This window comes from Neodiprion fabricii, chromosome 4 (genome assembly GCF_021155785.1).
Source record: "Neodiprion fabricii isolate iyNeoFabr1 chromosome 4, iyNeoFabr1.1, whole genome shotgun sequence".
NCBI classification, from domain to species: domain Eukaryota; kingdom Metazoa; phylum Arthropoda; class Insecta; order Hymenoptera; family Diprionidae; genus Neodiprion; species Neodiprion fabricii.
Genome location: NC_060242.1, coordinates 28,242,809 through 28,264,800, shown reverse-complemented (window position 1 = coordinate 28,264,800; position 21,992 = coordinate 28,242,809). Strand labels below are relative to the sequence as shown.

Below are 21,992 nucleotides of genomic sequence, written 5' to 3'. Positions count from 1 at the left end.
CAGGATATCACGTCGCGCTGACAGAACTTTTTTTTGTTCGGATATTTGTACTCACATGTACACAACAATGATACAGTTTATACGTCTCCACAGCTGTTAAGCCGACTGATCGGAGTTCGCTGACCTTCCGTTCTCGTATTGGAATTATAATGATTGTGTCAATCAACATCTTTCGTTAATGAACGGTCCGATACGGTGTGTTGTGGTATCCTAGAAATGCCTCAAGCTAGATTTTCAGGATTGAAAACCGTCTGCGCGTGATTACTACCAAGGATTTTGCGCTGGCACCGGCTATTAAAATTCTAAAAGCACAGCGTGAAATAGGAAAAGCTGTTACATTCGGCCATGCCTCAAATCTGCCGTCGTGAAAGTGGCTCTGGATGGCGAATGACTTTCATAAATCGCTACGAATTTTTCTCACCCGACTTGCTGCTGACCGGTATATCAAGTAATAACTCGCAGGCTTGAATTTTATCGTCTAGACTGCAACGATTTCGAGTCTAGATTATTATTTCACGGGTTCTACTGCGAGGTTGCAACATTCATTAAATGTTGTCTGTGACTTTTTCAAAATTATTTTTTCAGTCATATGTGAGACATGATTTATTCTAAACCCTTACCTCAGATTTTTCTTCTAATCTTATTAGATTATTAATAAGATTTAGAATCTTAACTGTAGCTCAAATAAACATTCAATTCTAAGGTAATATATCATCAGTCAGCAGACTCATTATTCACCGATCTTGACACATGCTGTTAGACTTTCTGTTGAACCAGCAAGAAGAAAGTTGAGTAATTACGGATATGGAATAGAAGCTATTTTGAATCTCCTGTTTATTTTGTGTGGCGTACTAAAACATCGAATCATTGCTTATATGTTACAGTGGGTTGACCATAAATGACTTATGTGTTATGCTTAATAACGAACAAATCGTGACTAATACCTACGCTTAAAAGGTGTCGCTTACGCATAACGATTACTTTAAATATTAGCTCATAAATCGTAGACCATAGTTCACAGCTAGTCAGTTGGGAAAAGTATAGGTAAAGAATGGAAGAAAGAAAAACTTGTCGGGTGAATTATCGCAGATCTCGCTCTGAAAGCTAGCAGATTGTGGCGGAGTAGGTAACAGCTGAGTTCGAAATCACGTTCTTCTTTTACCGACTCTACAGAGCTGCCACCGAGAAAATACACCGTCCGGGGTAAACATTACGTGTCAAAGAACGCTAGTGTTAAGACTTGATTAGATATATCCACGTCCATTGCACACGTGCCAGTGGGTGTAAACTCACGTGTGCCAGATGAGAAGATACTCAGTTTTTAAAAAGCAATTAGAGTTGTTAGACAATTCGTGCGCATCGAGGGAGGAAGAATCAGTGCAAACAGAATAAGGGGAAAAGAGATGAAGCAGCGTCTAATCAATCAAGTCAGAAGTTGGCTGTTGCTTTTCGTAAGAATTTCGTATCACTTGTCTGTAAAATGTAAAGCGAATTGGCAGCTTGACGATCACTTCAGAGAACAAAAACTCAAAGTATAGCTTCAAAAAAGAAAACTACATCATCACCTTGAGAATCATGTAAAAATTTGCATTCGATCTTTCGACCATAAGTTTCTCCTACGATTTATAATTTGTTTATAACAGATCGGCTACATTAATTGGAATCAGCGCGAGATGCGTTAGGCGCGTTACCGAAATGACACTAAATATTGACCAAATTCAAAGCGATAACTTGTTTTTGTTACTCTTTAAGTGTCGTTTTCTGAAGATTTACTCGGTTCAAGTTGTTCGCGAATCGGCCACAGCGTTTTTATCCAACGTTGCGTCTCGGGCGGACATTGACCCAAGGTAGGAAAACGCTGTTGCTGAATCGTTGGCATCTCTGCCGCTTAGTGAACCTTCAGTATAGCTCCAGTTCCGTAGGCAGACTGGAGAACAGGATGGGCACCATAAAGAGATCCGGCCCTAAGTCCCAGTCCGATGCCGTAGGCCAGCGGTGCGGTGGCAACGACACCACCGTTGACGGACGGGGCACTAATGATGTTCTGAGACGTGATGGAGGGCGCCGTTATCACTGACTGACGAAGTACGGGTTCACCGGCCACCAGCGACTGCCGGAGCACCTGACCGCCGGCGAGTACAGCCTACAAAAAATCAACGGCGTTCGATTTCGGCGCGAACTTACGACGCGAATACAAAAAGCTCCTCTTCAGATTATTACCGATTGACGGAGTAGCGATCCGGAAGCAGTGGTCACCACCGCTGGCCCAGCGGCCCCGGTCAGTATCGGATGCCGGATGATTTGCTGGGGTCCTGTGACGAGGGTTTGTCCCAAAAGCGGCCCCGGCGCAGAGACGGTCTTAACTGAAATGGCAGGGTCCTTTTGGACCACGGCATTGAATCCGTTGACCGGGTCAGCGGCGTAGGATACGGTCCTTCGAGAGCCGTCGGGTTCGACGAGGCTGTAGCTACCCTGGACAACATCTCCGTTGCGCGTTTCCTCCTGGGCCTTGTTATCGCCTTAAAATGTTATTTTGTGGTATAATTTTACGTCAGTTGCCTGATGCTTTAACACGCGGACAACAAGAAGCGGGGTAATCCTCTTCATTTCGTGCAAGTTTGACAAATGGAACAGAAGAGGATTGAGCGAACAGTCGAGTTAATAATTCATGGGAAAGCTCCTCGAACAAAGTTGGACGAACGAGTTGGAATGAATCGTTTTTCCGAGAAACTGTAAGTAAATTACGCAATGAAAAGATTATCGGGTCACGAAAAAATCAGGGTGTTTGGTGGGTCTAGCGAGCGTCAAAACTAATTGTAACTTTCTTTTTCCAAACTTCCGAAACCGCTCGTTGTACTAGACGTCGTATAAAAGCTTCGAGATCAAGTAGTTTGATTCTCTTGGATTTTACGAAGAACATTTGATAACATCTGGATCTGGCAAACTGCAGGCACTTGAAGAAGAGCCGGTACGAAGGTTGCATCGTTGGCTGTTTGGTAATACGTATGCAGAACACTTTATTTTACGATTATGTGAAAACTTCTGTGACCCGATATGTTATTCAGAGTGTACAGCGTGTGTCTTTACACCGGCCATTAAACTCAGGATGGTCCATTTTCTCAGTGACATTAACAGGCGGAGTGAAGAGGGCAGAGTGAAAAAGACTTTTTCACTGCGGGATTTCCATTCGTTCCTCAAATGTAACTCAGCGAGACTTTTGGATTAAATTTCCCACCAGAACAGTGATAATTTTGCTAAACTTTGAATATTCCTGTAGGGTCGGAGGAAATGAGAGCAGTTGAGTGTTTCAGAAGCACAGTGCTGAACACGCGAAAACTAGACCGTTAACTCTGACCCAGCATCAAACTATCCAGCCACACCGTACTCTGCACAAGTTTTTACCCGTTAGCCAGATACACAGTCATGATTTCTGGCTTTTGTGGAAACCGCAAAATTGGCTGTAAAATTTCTCGATGCAAAAACACGCGCCGTGTCATTTTCGAATTATTCAAACTCACCGGTCAGGCCGTCAGCAACGCTGTAGCTGTAGCTGTACTGAGGATTGGGATCGTAGTCTTCCGTGCGAACGACGGTTGCAGGTTGTGCCACAGCCACAGCAGCTGGAGATCCAACGATGCCTCCGCCAATTATTCCTCCATGAGCTACGGCGAGCAGGCCGGTGAACATTATCAGCTGAAACGTGAAGGTTTATATTATAACGCTGGGACATATTCCTTGGGGTTTAATGTGAACTTCCGACAATTTTTCCAGTCAGATGATTCCGAAATCAATTTCTCGACCCACTAATTGAAAAATCGGGAAGTGAAAGCCGGATGAAAATATATCCGCTGTTTACTTTGCAAGCCATGATGATCGAGGTGCTCGTTTTTGATGCAGCTGAGGCGACTGTGATCAGCTTGTCCAGACCTCCAGACTTTATACTAATCTGTCCTAGCTGGCTCCGCCTAGTGATTTGGTTTCACTGATATCGCTGTCGTTGGTCGGTAAAAATGAACGGTATAATACGATCCGAAGATTGTAAAAATGCATCTATCGCAATACGCGCATGTAATATGCTCACATACGATGTGGGGTACGTGCGGTGTATTCTGCGCACGAGCAAAGAAGTCACAAGTTAAGATATATCTGTAAAAAAGACTGCTGAATATTCTCCAGGGACTCGTGCTTCCACTTTTTTCTCGCGGATTATTTTCGTATCTTACACAGAGATGAACACCGAAAAGCTGTGAGAGGATCATAACCCTGAATTCGTTCCAGAATTACTTCGACAGTGAAAGAATAATGAGAAAAATTTTCAAACGTTTATTTAAAAGAAAACCTTTGTCAGAGACAGACGAAATCGCGTTTCCGCGGGAGGAACAGATATAGATTCGGTACTTTTCATTATATCGAAATATTATACCGGTATACATCAGCTCTCAGTTTGGAGGGTTTGAACCTGGATTGAAACGGGGATAGCATTCTCCCTAAATATTACGGACGATTTCAAACCTTGTTTACTGCGGATTTATTAACACACGTTTGTCGAGAGGTGAAGAAAAAAATTCCTCTGACCGAAAGCAAGAGGCGGTGACTAGGAATAAAAGATAAGTTCCTGTAAATGAGTGAGAAATATATTGAGTGCCGGTATCAGGTATACGGTTTAATTCTAAGGGAGTGACGATTGAGGAAATAAATTTCGACCGAAGTTTGAAATCGAAAAGCGTTAAGGGTCGGAGAGCGTTGGCGGGATCGCAGAGGCAAGAAGGGAAACGGGAGAGAAATCGTCGCCCTTTCCATTTAGTTTAGTTTTCCGATCCACCCTCGGAGCCCCGGCAACTGCCACCGGTAAATCCATCTCGCTTTAAAGATGAAATCTATCACGGGGTCCCATTCTTCGACGGGCGCCTGCAAAGGTATAAGGATCGGTCGCTCATTTGGGCGGCGCGGCGGAACACCACGCGGCGGCACTGGGACCAGATTGATTTAACCGATAGTCGAGAATAGTCAAGGTGCGATCGATCCCCTTTGTCGTCGAAGGAAAGAAAACCCCACCGTGGCTCAAGACCCTTCGCCCTTGTACGCGCTATTCAGCCCACCATTTCGATTCGGGCCGCACAAACATGTAAATTGTATCGATTTCGAGGTAACGATTCGACTAGAGTCTCGTCTGCACAATGGGTTCGACTACCGTGTCACACTCGGTGGAATGCAATGAGAAATATCTTTCGCGTTTCGATGGCTCAATTCTGAGTGATGCCTTAACGCGTGCCGCATGTACGGTGCAGGTTGTACGTATAGCTGGCAATCCGCAGGGATACAAAAGAATGATTCACGGCATGAAGAATCCGGAGGAGATCCCATCGCGTTTCAATGGCTGCCGCTGGAGCATTGTGCGAATAATAATGAAGCGCGATCAATTTTCGCGAGGATGAAAATTGCTGTCGTACGGTGGATGTTCACAATGTTACTCCGTGAAGAGCTCCTGGAGCGGATAAGGAGTAGAATGAATTTAAGGTACCCGCATTATCCGCACGCCAATTCAACAATCGCTCTGCGCAAATCCGACCCTCCCGCTGGCTGCGGCGGCTCTTGGATCGTTAGCGATCCTTGAGAGGTCCTGGACTCCTCGGGTGTCTCGCGATTCCGTACTTGATTCGATCGGAAATTACAGGGAATTTACTGCTGATTATATCTGAAAACGTGAAGCGGGCACAGGCGGAGGGAAAAGCGCGATTGGTTTTCAATGAAGAGTGACAAAATTATTCGAGAAACAATCCTCGATACTTCGAAGGAAGCGCCCCGCGTTTCTACAGGCATTATTGGAGTGGGTATACCTACCCTTTGCCATCTGCTTCTTGCATTTGGATGGTTAATGGATTGAAACGCGCCACATTTATCAACGAGTTGAAGAAGAGAAGAAGAGAGCGCGCGTGGAGAAAAATGGAGTAAAAAATAAACATCGAAGCCTTATCTCGGGCAGTTATATTTCACCGGCAATATATTTATTGAGAGTCGAAATACCGAAAGAGTGTAACGCCCTTAGTCAAGACCTGCAATATCACTGAAATTTCCGGCAATGGTTATCAGCATTCCGGTATCTGGCTTCCTCGCACCGATCGTTCATTTTTCACGTCAATGCGCATATCGCGTATTATAATGACTTAGGCCGAGGAAAAAATTATCCTTGACGCAGAAAAATCAGAATAAGGTTTCTTCTTTACCCCGCGACGTCGGTAAACAAGGACGGATACAATCCGAACAATATCGCGAAAAAATCCTGCAAAGGAAAACTGACACCGGCAAATTATAACTCCATTAGTTGCAACACGCTGCAAGTAACAATATCCAGGGTTTTACGGTTCCAAGATCTCACCGTCGTTTCCAGTCCCGGTGCAGCGGTGCACCTCGCGTGGTTGGCTCATATGGGTCAAGTAACATAAGTAGTTACTCAAGGAGTATCCGTGGTGGATGAAGCCAGCGAGCCAGTCCCGGCAGCAACCCAGAGATCTAGCTCACCGGTGCACCGATGTAACTTCACACTCGGAGTCACAAGTACACCGACACCGCGTCACATCTATTCGTGACAAGGGGCCATCTCGTCGAGTACGTGTATTGTGGACGATGACCGGATAGTATTCCCATGCACTTTTGACGCAGCAGGTGAAAGGAGGGGGACCGAATCGTATAAATGCTCGCGACACTACCGAGCTCAAAGCGGTACTTGACTGGACACGGAACCGCACTGAAGAGATTAGGTAGGTACGGCAGCTGGACGTTGCAGCGGTCAGAGATTATTGTTCAATTTCTATCACTCTTGTTTCTGTATTTCCCTAATAGGTTTCCCGTGACAAACATCCTCAAATTTTTTAGGGTCGACGTCAGGTTTATCCAGACGTTATTCCCTCAGACTTTTTTGAACCATATCTTTGTATACCTATAATACTCTCGGTAATAACACAGGTGTCAATCTCGGTCGACTGAGTACACTTCCTCATCATATTCCGACCGCTGTACCAACAGCAATGGAGGACAATGTTTACCCAGCATCACCGAATCACTTCGCACGCAGCTCACCTGCCTGATCTCATTTCACGGCGAAAATTTCGGCACCCAGGAACGTTTTCTTAGGATCCCTGACGTGGATGGAATGAATACAACGACTAGGACGGGACATAGTTTTTCCAGAAATATTATCTTGTTACTTCGGGTTGAGACCGTTCTTTACCTTTGTTCCGCACACAACTCCGGCGACTGAAATGGACTCATACTTCAGCGCGTCGCGGCGTTGATCCAAAGTGATGAAACTTGTTGTCCGTCCGACAACCCAATAAACCGACTGCATTGGTCCAATTCGCACCACAATCGATACTGGACAATTATTCACGACGCGTCGGGTCTGCCGCAGAATCTGCCATTTGGTAATGGGATTATTTTGCGCTCCATTGTACCACTAAAGCATCCCAGATTTCAATAAAAAGCTTCCAATGTTGTTCTCTTACAGGACTAAAAGACACCGAATACAAACCCCGTTATCGCGCCTTTCCGAGCTTTTCTGGTTCACTGTTCTCTACTAGATTGCCTTATCGCGCTTCTCGCGATGAGTGGCCAGCTGACACGCTACGAAATCACTGTTTCACGTAGCGGGTGCTGGAACCCTTCTTTAATGTGTTTCGCATTAACCTTCGCGCCTCGAGCAACCTTTAGGAACACTCAGCAGCTGTTGTTATCACTGCGTCATTGGGCCGCTTCATTTCACTGCTAAATTCACGATTGCGTGATCAACTGTAAACTAAATCAATCCTAATTGCCGTAGGTGAGGTGAATCAAATGGCAAGTCCGAGGAAGAAGAAGGTCTCGCTCAAAGAAATATCCTTCTCAGAATACTTGAGTTGGATAGTGTTTTTCTATCCCCAGTTGATTACTCGCATGCAGGTTGTATAAGGCGAGGTTTCCCCCCGTACTTTTGTAATCATTTCACCATCATGTCAATTTCACCTCTGCACTCACGCAAGATAATATTGTACAGGTACGACAGACAAGGAATGCATCTTACGCTTGTTTGTTTCAATTACGATCGATCAAGCCTGGCGTATAAATCAAACTCCAATGACACACGGGCGTATTTTCATCCTCCGTAACGCGATATCTTCTGGTATCATTCATATTTAGCTTCGTTTTGATCGATCTGTACTCGAGGTACTTTGCCCTTGGCAATATTAGTACTGTCTATTAATTCGTCGGCATTACGCTGGGCCTGGCCTCGTAGTCACCGCATTAAGGATTGAAAATTGATTTTTGAATCCCCAATCGATATCTTCCAATCGACCTTTCAAGCCGAGCGGTTGTGAGTAAACTCCAATGCTCTCCCGCCGAGTCCGACTCGGATAGTCAGTTTCGGTTCGATTAATTTCTATCAATAACGAGAGTAGGCACTCGGCTGGTATGTGCATGTCGATTGTCCGTGCGAGCAGGCAACATGTGTATAATAGAGGAATCAGGCTTCAAGCACGGGTTCACCCGGGGTCAGACAGCCTATTATTGTCGTTCGAATCAGAGAACGAAGAAAGGTGGCCTCTGGTATCGACGCGGCCTCACACCCGAGTCCAAAAGCGAGGGTGGCTGGCGCTGGAACCGTTCCGCGAAGCCTCTGCAACCTACAGGATTTATTTCCCGGATTACGTCGTCTTGATAAGCGAAAACAAAATAGAAGATAGCTCGATCTCTATATCCCCTTCAATTCCCTCCTCCTACCTTAGCGTCCGGGCACCAGTCGAGTAGACTGATAGAAACCGATTGGAGAAAAGAACTCTGTTGCGGACTAGTGAAGGAGATAACGGGTCCATCGACGGGACGCCGATTTAGCTAGAAAAAAACGCGTTGCACCGGGGAATTAGTCGGCGATCGATAAGGCCTTCGAGGTCTGTCCAAGTTGTTTCTATGGTATCGCGTAGTACGTGCAAGGTCTGAATCAGATGAACGCGGGCTGTATTATTGAAGCTGACTGCCAAGCGGGCTGGAATTTACTAGGAAGAACCTGGATGCCTATCCCATAACTGAGTATCGTTTGAACGAAACCTGAAAGAAGGTCGCTCCTGTCCTTCGTCGATTTTCCGACGATGATTGGCCGCGGACTGTGCCACGTGGGCTCGTAAAATCGAAGGGGACGGAACAAGGAACCGATATCAACCCTACGCCTCGCCGGAATTCCCAATTCACGACACCATTCGGAAAATGACTGGCTCGTTTCGTGCCGATGCAACATCTCCGACCGTATATAACTACTACTATCCCAATGCCATCTCTCGGCATTTCCCCTTCGCTCAATTTCCCATATATACGCGTCCCGTGCCTCCCGTGCTCTTGGAAAAGCGGCGGAAGAAACGGTAAGAAATACAAAGAATCTTCGTACTCGTGATCCATCAACATGGACAAGCCCCATAGAGAAACACAATGCCCGGCCAATCATGCGTCGATCATATTTTATACCTGTGGTGCATTTGTTCACCGAGAAATTCAACATTCCTACACTACACCTACCCTCCAGATATTTGGATCTTAGAACGGGGAAAAATCGCTGCAGGTTTTTGCAAGAATATAATTACTTTCTCACATACACACGTGTCCGTACAGCATAGATTCATGCATCGTGTATACAGCCAATGCTATATCGGTGTGGCGGATTTTATCTCCTTTTTTCACGTTAGGATATTTCGTACCTATGTATGATTTTCTCATCACGGGAGGCAATCCATCACCGAAAATCGAGTCGGGGTCTGCAGTTTGTTATTACGTTGCAGCCACTGGGGAGGGATTAATTACACGGACTTCATTGACGGTAAATGGGCAGATGATGGAATTTCCACCGTGTAGTGTATGTAGCGAAAAATATATTGGAATAGCAGTAATTCTCGGCGAAATTCACGTTTCTGTGAACCGGCTGTGGAGTTTCGCCAGTTTTTAGATAACGCCATTTGTATTCAGTTTACCGCTTCCGCCGCGTATCCCGTTCGTCGATATCTCCTAAGCAAACTGCATCCCTCGCGTTCCCTTTTTATCAACCAGCACCTTTCTTGTTTCTCTTGCCTTCTTTTCACTAACTATCCGTCTCACGTATATCTGTGCACTGAAACAATTCTACCGACCATCCTCACCAGTAAATGAAATGTTTGATATTAAATAAACTGGATTTTTTAATAATATATTCGTAGTCCCGAAGCTCGTCATATAGACAAAGATGCCGTGCGTGTATTTCATCTCATTAAACTGGAAGAATTCCAGCACTCTTTTGGCACTTTAACTTGCGCCAAGAGGAGGCTTACCTGCACTCATTGAAGAGCGTCAAATAAGCGAACAGATCCGTAATCGGTCGTCACTATGAGTGACCACCTAGGTTATTACAGAGGGACAGTTATCAGGCGGGTTACAAAACCGTCCCCTGCAACCACCGTCGGCGTTGTTCGTTAACGAGGGTTCTATTGAAGGGAGCCATACAGCGGTGATTACCACGATGTCGAAGTTCACGCGTACGTGCTTTATTTGATCGCATGAACACTATCGATCGTCGGTGAGAGGGTTCGAGCCGCGCGAGTTTACGTTTAGTTTTTCCTAGCAAAGATACTGCTCAGCGGATCCGCATGCCAGGCCATTGTAGCGCCGGTTCATCCTCTCTGTTCACGGAAGAATTAGACTTCCGGCGGCGTCGCTTCAATTACGTTTTATCCTGCAATTCAAATTAATGAATTTATGCCTCTTGGTGCTCATAATTTTGACCCGGAACCGTATCACCGCGTATTACCATGCTCGGCACGACCCACCCAATTACCAAAAACAATCCCCTCCCTGTAAAACCATGCAGCAGGCGCGAAGGGGCGGTTGGTTTGCTGGTTGGTTCCCCTGTCCGCAACGACGCGACGAGCCTAGGGTGCAATTATCCTGGCGGGCGTTAGGGCCGCTTACCGTTTGGGGTCGACCATGTGGAACACCGTCACCGCCATGGTGGAACGCCGAAGCTTATATCTGTCCCTTCCACCTGCTCGTCATAAAGGAAAATACACATTATTCGAATCCTCCTTGCGACCGGGCAGCAGTGCCAGTAACCTGCGCAATCCTTTCGGGCACCTTTGTGCCTCTGGTCATGGCACTGTAACAATCCCGGTCATCGTGTCCCCGGTACCTACTTGTCTTTCCGTTAATTTGCTTCCGAGGAGCAGAATGAGCGGTTTGCCCGAATTGAAGGCTCCCATAAACCGGCAACCTTGCACATCTGAGGAACCTATTACAGGGGTTTATATACGCATGCTCTAGTGTCACAGGGTTATCTCCATACCCTGATGTTATCGAGTGATTGTCTCCTAATTGTCCATCCGTACAACCGTGGACGGTCTGCAGATGGAATCGTAATCAGGTTGCCACGGTGTCTGATCGATTTCCATTACACCAGCTGGCTCGTTGACAAAACGAGTCAAGAAGGCTCGATTGAGTATTGAAAGGCACGGCGTGTTTAGCACAAGGACTTGAGAGCTCCTTTTTCCATAACTACACTTGTGTATAATTGAAGGAAATAACGTAGTGAAATGAAATGCGAGATTTGCGAAAGTAGTTTGAAACTGTACGAAAAGGTATCAATTGGTGACTGATTGTGAAAATCACAGTGCATGCACAAGGATTTTGCTTGATGAAAAATCAAGGTTTCTTTCTTATAGGTTTTAAGATCGAATAATTCATCGCATCACGGATAGCAGAATGTAACGATATTACATGCGAGTCACATAGAATATAAAGTAATTCGTATGTACGCGCCTTAAGCACATACAACGTTTCAAAATAAAGGGCAAACGCTTAACTCTAGGTGTCACGTCGGTCAAGATCACCTATCCGGTGAAATAAGTGTAACTCTCTCTCTCTGCGAGCCGGGGTCGAAGCGAACGGTCGATATAAAGTCTAGTCCTGTCATATTCACATTCTTATAATTTCGTTAACATTTGGGAAAACAAAACAAGTAAAAAAAAAAAAAAAAAAAAAAAAATTGAGACGACGATTCATACAAGAAGTGTAACCCAACGGAATCCCAATCTTTCGGAGCCTGTGAGCCTAAAGAACAAATCCAAATATCTGATCGACGAACGACCACGCAGTATAATCGGTGAAGACCGATTCTATAAAAGGAATATCCAAGAACTTCAACATCCATGATCATCTACGGAGCCGTTAGGCCACCTCTCTTCATCAGAGATATTCCGAGCTAAGTCATCGTTTCATTACTGATTTGTAGGTGGATTGTGCCACAAATCTGTAATAGCCTTCTTAAGTCAGTATTTTATATCTTCGTCTGTTAACTTTATTGTAATCTCACCATAATTTCGAGTCCTTTGTCAGTAGATTCATTCTTTCACTAGAATCATTTTTAAATTTGAAGCATAAAGGAAAAGAGAGCCAGTCTTTCGTTAATATGGTACAAAAATTTTACCAGAATAATTATATACAAAACGTCGGTAATCGCATTGAGTAATTTTAACGTGTGAATGAAAGAGTGAATGAGATTTTCTATGATTGCCTGTTCTTTTAAAAGGTTATACCAAAACTCAATAAATCTGTGTTCTACATTGTTTCCTCCTGATTTAATGTATTTTGTTTATTGAATATATCTAGATTTCTAATATAACATAAAATCAAAACGTATCGGTTGAACCTCAAAAAAAAAAACCGTTACAAAATGGCGCCCGAACATAAAGTTTAGACATAAAGAAAGTAAACATAGGATTAAATTTGAAACTTCGTCGTTGAATGTTTGTATGATTGACCTTAGGTAGTAATTGTAAGAAACATATATTACGCGATAAATAGAAATATAAGAATTTCAAAAGTACATGGCACCAACGATTAAAAGAACACCTGTTAAAACTAGGTCAAGGATCACAAATAAACCAAGGAGGTCAGAACCTGACATATCAAAAGCAGGCAATAGTCAAATACGAAATAATACAGGCGAGATGGAGGGAGAACTGGAGCGTTTGAAGGAGGAAATGGCGAGTTTCGCGGGTTTACGAAATACGATTGAACAGCTACAGGCACAACAAGCAACTAACGCACAGCTGGCAAACGAAGTCGCATTGTTGAAGCTCCAGAACGAACAACAAAGACAGGCTCTTCAACAGATACAGAATCCAGTTCAACAACCAGTTACCAATAACGATCAAATATCGGTGAGTGAGTTAATAGTAAGTTTGCAACGAAGTCACATTGATGCCAAAGCTCCCGAGTTTACAGATGAAGAAGTTATAAATCCTATTGAATATTTGGAAAATTTGGAAAATTATTTCAGGTTAAAATGTGTGAAGGAAGAGTGTAAATTGTCGATAGTCGAAAGTAAATTATCAGGTAGAGCAAAAATATGGTGGGAAGCGAGTAAAGAAACTATCAACACGTATAATGATTTTAAAGAAGCCTTTAAAAATAAATTTTATTCCATTCCAATCCAAGTTAAAGTCAAAACAAAGTGGAGTTCAAGAAGGTATAATCAACAGGATGGTTCACTTCAAACATATTTTTTTAAACAGCTTAAGGAAGCAAAATACCTATTACCGAAACTAGACCAGTTCGAAATAAACTATACCATTATCCAACAATTACCATATAAAATTCGTGATACTCTAGCAACTGTGAATATGGCGGATACAAAAATAATAGAACAAGCTTTATCGCAATTAGATGTAAATTATGAAGAAAGAAACAATAATAAACACAAATATCAAAATCAAAGTAACAACAATCAAGTGAATAATGTAAACAACATGCAAATTCAACATAAACAACAGCAACAGATAAATAATACAAGTAGGCAACAAAATTATCCAAATGCTGCAAACAACTTTTATCAAAATCCTCAATTTGGTACAAACTTATCACCATGGCAATATCAACCGCAAGTTCAAGCATCAACAAGCAACCAAATGAATTTACCAAACGTCAATTATCCACCACCTTATTTCTCAGGAACCAATAATCAGATACAGTCATTACAAACTCAAATGCAAACTAACACCAATAATTTACAAACCAGTCCAAATAGAAATTTAAACTAATAAACAGCTCGATGTGTATAAGTCCGACATCGAGTTGGGATTATGCAAATTTAGTTGAGGACTTAATGCACGAAATTGGTAATGCTGAAGAAAAAATTGAAAGAGTAAAACAAAACTTATCGAATGGTCCAAATGTAGTAATAAATGTGTTAAATTATCGAATGGTAGCTTTATTTGATTCAGGAAGCCAAGTAACATGTATGTCTGAAAAAGTATATAAATCTCTCAAAGGTAATCATAGTTTAAATGAACTACCAGTTACAAATGTAGTAGTTTTACCAGCAATTGGGAAAAAGCCCACAGCGGTTAAGCGACAAATTTTGGTTGATGTTCATATAGGATCGCAGAAAATCACAACAGCTTTTTTAATTATACCGCATCTGTCTAGTAGTGTGATTTTTGGTAACGATTGGCTTGATATTAATAAAGTAGTTTTAGATTACGGTCAGAAAACAATTAGTATTAAAGGTAAAGTAATAGCTCCACCACTTTTCTCATACGACCGGGAACCTGCGGAAAGGTTGAGCTCATTTGCACAAAACGCGAAAATATATATCAAAATTTTAAGAACTGAAGATTCAGAAAAAGAACATGAAAAAATAGGTAAAGAAATATTTAAAAAGAATTCAAAGAAAGAGAATAATAATGAAGAAAATAAAAATGATGATGAAGATATAAAAACAGTTTTTGAAAATATCACAACTAAAGATCCTGAATGTGATAATGATGATAAAATGTCAGAAACACATGAAAATGTGATGCAAATTGACAATGAATCTGATTGTGTAGAAGAGAATAAAATTGATGAAGAAACAGAAATAAATTTAAAATATATCTTTGTAGAAAATGATGAAATTGATAAAAATATTTTAGTAGATAAGGAAAATATATGTGTAGCAATAAGTGAATTTGATAAAATTGCATCGGTAGATCAAAGAGATAATCCGAGAAATAATGAATTAGAAAATCTAAATTTGATGTGTGTAAAAAATAATATAAAATGTAATGAATCTGTATTTCAAAATGTAAACGAACATGAACAAAATAACGCAGAAACAATAGAATCACAAGACCATAATTTTTACAAAAAGAATTTAGTTTGCCAGAAAACAGTAGAATCGGAAGATCACAATTTTTTTAAAGATAAATTGGATGAAAATATCGAATCAATTTTAATAGAACAAATTCAAGTAACAAGATCTCAAACAAATGATCAAAACTTTTTCGAATCTGTCCGGTCGATCGCGAATAATCTTATGGGTACAAGTGAAGAGCAAAAAGTTGAGCTGGAAAAATTGCTAATTAAATATGAAAAACTATTTTCAGAGAAAGCCGGATGTACAAACATTTATGAACACTCTATCAAATTACTAAAAGACAAGCCAATCGTTAAAAAATCATACCCGGTACCATTTAAACTTAGAGAAGCAGTAGATGCAGAGATAAAGAAAATGCTTCAAGCAGGAATTATAGAAAGATCAAATAGTCAATACTGCAATCCATTGCGAATAGTACAAAAGAGGGAGAATGGAGTGAGGTTATGTTTAGACGCCAGATATATAAATGACATAATTGAGTCTGATAACGAATGTCCACCACCAATAAATGAATTATTAAGAAAATATCATGGTGTAAAATACATGACATCTACTGATCTAACACATGGATATTGGCAAATCCCGCTAGAGAGAAATTCACGTCAATATACAGCTTTTTTACACGGTGGCACTTTATACCATTTTTGCAGAATTCCATTTGGTCTCAAGACGGCAGGAAGTGGATTCATACGTGCCCTAAATATGGCATTAGGTAATGAATTTACCTCCTTTCTGACTTGTTATATAGATGATCTTTTAATAACCTCAACTGATTTTGATTCTCATATGAAACACCTAAGCCTAATATTTGATCGTTTAATGAAACACAATTTTACACTTCGTCTAAATAAGTCACTTTTTTGTAAGAAGTCAATCGCATTTCTCGGATACGTTATAACACCTGAGGGAGTTAGTCCCAACCCAGACAAAATCAAGGTGATTAGAGAATTTCCAGTACCAACAAGTAAAGTGATTTTACAACGATTTTTAGGAGCGTGTAACTTTTACCGGCAGTTTAGCATAAAATATTCGAACTATGTCACGCCCTTGAGAGATTTATTAACAGACAATACACCGTTTAGATGGACAGAGAAACATACGAAAGCATTTAAAGAGATAAAGGAAAGTTTTATAAACTGTGTAACCCTTAATCACTATTTACCTGGCGTCATATGTAGAGTACAAACAGACGCAAGCGATCTTGGAATAAGTGCGATTTTGTACCAAATTGATGAGGAAGATAACCATAAAATTATTTCACTTATAAGTAAATGTTTGTCGAAAGCAGAATTAAATTACACAACTACGGAAAAGGAATTACTGGCAATAATGTATGCATTAGATAAATTTAGAATTTGGTTAATTGGAAGTCCATTTGAAATAATAACAGATCATAAAGCATTAACTTTTATAAATACAGCACCGTTTTTAAGTCCACGATTATCACGATGGGTTGTAATCTTACAACAGTACACATTCACAGTCAAGCATTGCAAAGGAAAAGATAATGTGGTGGCAGATTTTTTCAGCCGAAATATCAACGGGAAACAAAGTACAAACGAACGTAACAAGTTACTAATAGCAAAAATAAACCAACTGCTAGTAGATAATGTAGAACTCGAGCTAAACAAAATCGCATCTCAAACTATTAAAATGAATCCAACGTTGATAAGAAACCTGAAAAATTTAAAACAATTGCAAATAAAAGATGAGGAATTGAAAAATATCATAAATAAATGCAATACAGATTCATCTGATGGTTGTTACAAAGTACATGAAGACTTGTTGTTTTATAAAAGTAAATTCGATCAAAATTGGCGAGTAGTAATCCCACAAAGTATAGTAGATTTACTCGTAATTTCTGTACATGAAAAAATAGGTCATATGGGTGTATATAAAACATACCAATATATTAACAGATATTATTACTGGCGAAAAATGAGAGAAGGTATCAAAAAACGTATTCAAGCATGTGACACATGTCAAAGAACAAAGGCATTATCCTACAGCATGCAAGGAAAGTACAAGCAGGTAACAGCTGATCACCCGAACGAATTGACTACAATTGACTTCTATGGCCCTCTGCCGAGATCTATTGGGGGAGTCCAATATTTGTTAGTTGCAATAGATGCATTTTCAAAACTAGTTACGTTATACCCCATAAAACGAGCTACTACAACAATAGCATTAAATAAAATAATCAACGAGTACTTTAAAAACGTAGGAAAACCAAAAAGATTGCTATCCGACAATGGAACTCAATTCACAGCTGCTAGATGGAAAGTCGAATTAGAAAAACAAGGAGTAGAAGTTTGCTATTCATCAATTAGACACCCACAATCCAATCCTACTGAACGAGTGATGAGAGAACTGGGGAGATTTTTCCGTACCTTCTGCAATGATAAGCATACTAGATGGGCAAAATATGTCAAAGAAATCGAAAAATTATTAAATTTAACAACACACCATAGCACCGGTTTTATTCCATACGAACTTCATTTTAATAAAACAGCGCATGATGAATTAACAAAAATTGTAAAATTTCCAGACAGAATTGAAAATAGTCACGATATTAAAATATTGTTAGCCAAAGAAAACTTGAAGAAAAATTTTGAATATAGAAGCCGGAATCAAAAATCAATTTCAACTGTAATTTTAAATGAAGGAGATCTAGTTTTACTACGTGTACCATATCCATCCTCCGCTATCGATAAATTAACACACAAATTCTTCCATTTGTTTAAAGGTCCGTACAAAATAAACAAAAAAGTTAATGAAAATGCATATAATTTAATAGATACAAAAAATAAAAACAAAAACTTGGGAACTTTCAATCGTGTGAGTTTACGCAAATATTATCAGCCCACAAATCCAAGTGCTAAATAACAGATAATTTTTTGTAATGAAAATTCACGAAAAACTCGTCATGAATCCTTCAAATGTTCTAATAAGTCCAACATGCATAGATTATAGAATTTTTTAGATGTAAGTCCAGTTAAACAAAATGTTTGCTAAAAGAAAATGTGATTAGATTTTAAAATGATAATTTTAATGATGAATGATGAAGGATGAATGGATTGAATGATTGATAAGTAAGAAGTAATTTAAAGAGAGGTTTTTAGATTTTACTGCAAATATAGGATAACGAGTAATTTTCGATATTTTCGTTCTCACAACAATCTCGAAAATGGGGGGGGTGATGTAACGATATTACATGCGAGTCACATAGAATATAAAGTAATTCGTATGTACGCGCCTTAAGCACATACAACGTTTCAAAATAAAGGGCAAACGCTTAACTCTAGGTGTCACGTCGGTCAAGATCACCTATCCGGTGAAATAAGTGTAACTCTCTCTCTCTGCGAGCCGGGGTCGAAGCGAACGGTCGATATAAAGTCTAGTCCTGTCATATTCACATTCTTATAATTTCGTTAACATTTGGGAAAACAAAACAAGTAAAAAAAAAAAAAAAAAAAAAAAAATTGAGACGACGATTCATACAAGAAGTGTAACCCAACGGAATCCCAATCTTTCGGAGCCTGTGAGCCTAAAGAACAAATCCAAATATCTGATCGACGAACGACCACGCAGTATAATCGGTGAAGACCGATTCTATAAAAGGAATATCCAAGAACTTCAACATCCATGATCATCTACGGAGCCGTTAGGCCACCTCTCTTCATCAGAGATATTCCGAGCTAAGTCATCGTTTCATTACTGATTTGTAGGTGGATTGTGCCACAAATCTGTAATAGCCTTCTTAAGTCAGTATTTTATATCTTCGTCTGTTAACTTTATTGTAATCTCACCATAATTTCGAGTCCTTTGTCAGTAGATTCATTCTTTCACTAGAATCATTTTTAAATTTGAAGCATAAAGGAAAAGAGAGCCAGTCTTTCGTTAATATGGTACAAAAATTTTACCAGAATAATTATATACAAAACGTCGGTAATCGCATTGAGTAATTTTAACGTGTGAATGAAAGAGTGAATGAGATTTTCTATGATTGCCTGTTCTTTTAAAAGGTTATACCAAAACTCAATAAATCTGTGTTCTACATTGTTTCCTCCTGATTTAATGTATTTTGTTTATTGAATATATCTAGATTTCTAATATAACATAAAATCAAAACGTATCGGTTGAACCTCAAAAAAAAAAACCGTTACAAGAATAATCTGTTTCGTGGTATAATAAAGGTGAGAAAGTTAAAAGAAATAATTGTCGAGTCATAAAGATTATGAATTACGACGATTATACGACGTGCACTGGGTGCGAATCGGCATATTCAAACGGCCACGTATAATCCTAAAAAGATCCAAGAGTTGAGCGCGTGCATGCGAGGTTAGTTCGTTCGTCATGCTTGTCTGGCTTTCCCTTATGATATCGATCAGCGGCAAACAAACGGATGTCGGCAAAATCTTAAGCGTGATTTAGTCCGTCCGGCAAAACATGGCGGCGCTAATTCCAGATCCTATGGATAACGTCACCGAACTCGGCGGTAGAAAACCGCGGTGGAAATCACGTTTTTCAAGAAAATTTACAGCCCGCTAAAAAGGTGCAGTTATATTCCCATTACTTGCTTCCAAGAGCTGTTTCCTTTTTTCTTTTTTTTTTTTATTTCTTCGCTTGACGGATGAATTCAAAGGTCGTAGATTTTCTTTCCGTGTTTTCGTTCCGATCGTGGGAGACGCATGCGGTTCACGTTTCAACGTTGGTATTTATGGGGGTCTGGCTAATCGCCGTTGCCTCGAAAATGCTAGTTTCGAGTAACACACGTGATGCGCCACTCCTATAGAATTGATACTCGACGTCGCATATCAATTCGGTACGAGACTTTGGCCCAGTACTTCAGCCAAGGAGTTCGGGTAGTAAAACGTCGAGGCGTAAGATCAGCCTCCGCGATTCTCTCTTTCATTCGATTTGTCAGTTCGTTCAAAGTTACCATTTGTCTTCCTCGTCTTTTTATTCACTTGACGTGTTTTTGGGAATCGTATATTTGTTTGACAATGAAAAAGAGCAAAAAATGTTGATCGATAGATACCCGAACCACTTTTCTGTCAGGTACACGCCGTCGGATCAATTCATCTGTGGATTAGATGTAAAAAGTTTTGATCGGAAAATCGAAATCTTGTAACGTCTGCAGAGAGTTGTTCTCGCATTAGTTGGATATATCGCATAGCCGGACCATAATGTCGACTGACTCCCGAGACTCTTAGTTCTATTCCAGACTTCGATAATATCCAAAGTTATAGAATTAACGACGGCTGATCCGATCTGAGACTTACGTTAGTGGCTCGTACTGCGAAATTATCCTTACATGCACTAGCAGAGAGTCTGAAAAGTTTCGGTCTGGCTGAGGTGGTCGAGGTGTTGGACAAAGAGAATTATAATGTCTTCGCGTTAGGGTTTCGTGTACTTGATCATGCGAAAGATTAAACTTCATAATCTGTGGCACATGCGGTTCAATTTCACCCGACATTTCACCCATTTTTGGCAAGAAATCAACTGCCTCTTGGTTCAGCTGAGCGAATTCTAACTCCTCCGGCATTAGTGTAGGTACCTACTTCTGGAAATAGCGGAGAGGGTAATGAATACCAGATAGCTCGAGCTAAGGAGAAACTGCACGAAAGGGGACGACGGTAAGGAGAAAACTGGAGGAGGGTGAGAACGTCGAAGAGGGAAAAATAGAGGACGCGAGAAAGAGAAAGAGATAGACGAAAAGAGAGAACCAAGGGTGGAATATTGCCACTTAACTGGATAACACTATTTATGCGGTATTGTGGAGAAATTGGATTGGTAGTGAAAGGGCGCCGCCCGTCGCTTCATTGGATGCTAACCAAGTTACCGGCTTGAATCTTACGCCTGTCAGATATCATTGCGGAAAACAGAGCACCTTCAACGAGAGAAATGCACACTTATTTCATGCTTGTGAAGCGGTGGAAAAATCACAGACGTACCAAATACTGTCGAATAAAAACGTCTTTTATGTAACGTATGCATGTTTGACCCGGTTTTTCAAACGTGTTTTCCGTCCACAAAGTACCCGTTTCTACGACGGTAGAGCGATTCTGCGAATGCACATGTGCGGAGTACAAAAAATACTGGCTTTAACTGCGCATACCGCATCAACTTACGCTCGATCCGAAAAGTACCGAGTTTGTCCTTTTCTCAGTTTTGAATCACCAACAAGCAATTTTAGTTAAGCCTGTGCTCCATCAATAGTGCACTCTGTAAAATAACAAAATGTAGCATGCTTTGGCAACGAAGAATTTCTAAGTTTTCACAACACAGAAAGCTTTTCGGTTCATGGTTTCGTGAATTGAATTTAAAGGAAGCTGTGGTGTAGTTATTTTCCACGATATTGTGAAAGTCCAAAGCGTAATGCGCATGAATTTTATTACAAACCAAGGAATTGATTTGAATGCCAGGTTGAAAAATATTCAAATTATGCACTTTGTATGTCCGTTAATCTGTAGCGATTTCGGCATCGAACACCCTACGAAAAAAAAGAGACACGAAAACCATAGAAAACCAAATATACAAGCAATCAGAATCGAACATTTCAAAACTGACATCAGCGCATCGTTGCCTCTCAAGTTGGACCGAAAGAGTAACTGAGCGTAGTCTCTGTTATCACCTCTGTCATTGTGACAACTATGACCGGGAGTCAGAGGGCGAGATGTACCCTTATATACCCTTGCGACTAGCACCATGCTAATTCAATCATCCAGTTCAGAGGTGGAGGTTCTTGTGTCACGGCTTCGTGCGCGTATGCAGAACGTACAAGGTGCAGTAGAAACGTGGGTCCGTG

The 21,992-nt window shown here is 40.9% G+C and overlaps 2 protein-coding genes across 3 annotated transcripts in view; one reads left to right on the top strand and one right to left on the bottom strand.

The window, feature by feature from the left end:
- Positions 1-1,158: 1,158 nt before the first annotated feature.
- Positions 1,159-21,992, bottom strand: part of LOC124179304 (cuticle protein 19.8-like) — a 229,578-nt gene continuing 208,744 nt past the window's right edge. Inside the window, exons 1-4 of one of the 2 annotated variants that reach the window (XM_046563511.1) lie at positions 3,857-3,896; positions 3,519-3,693; positions 2,221-2,519; positions 1,159-2,143 (exon numbers count right to left, since the gene is read on the bottom strand). In XM_046563511.1, the coding sequence (XP_046419467.1) occupies positions 1,889-2,143; positions 2,221-2,519; positions 3,519-3,693; positions 3,857-3,868 (741 nt within the window). In that variant the 5' untranslated portion in view covers positions 3,869-3,896 and the 3' untranslated portion in view covers positions 1,159-1,888. Of the gene's footprint in view, positions 2,144-2,220; positions 2,520-3,518; positions 3,694-3,856; positions 3,897-21,992 lie in introns of those variants that run through there. The other variant, XM_046563512.1, reaches the window with a different exon arrangement.
- On the top strand, positions 12,870-13,401 carry LOC124179306. The gene is made up of 2 exons (XM_046563514.1): positions 12,870-13,205; positions 13,325-13,401. The coding sequence occupies exons 1-2, from the start codon at positions 12,870-12,872 to the stop codon at positions 13,349-13,351; spliced, it is 363 nt and encodes a 120-aa protein (XP_046419470.1). The 3' UTR covers positions 13,352-13,401.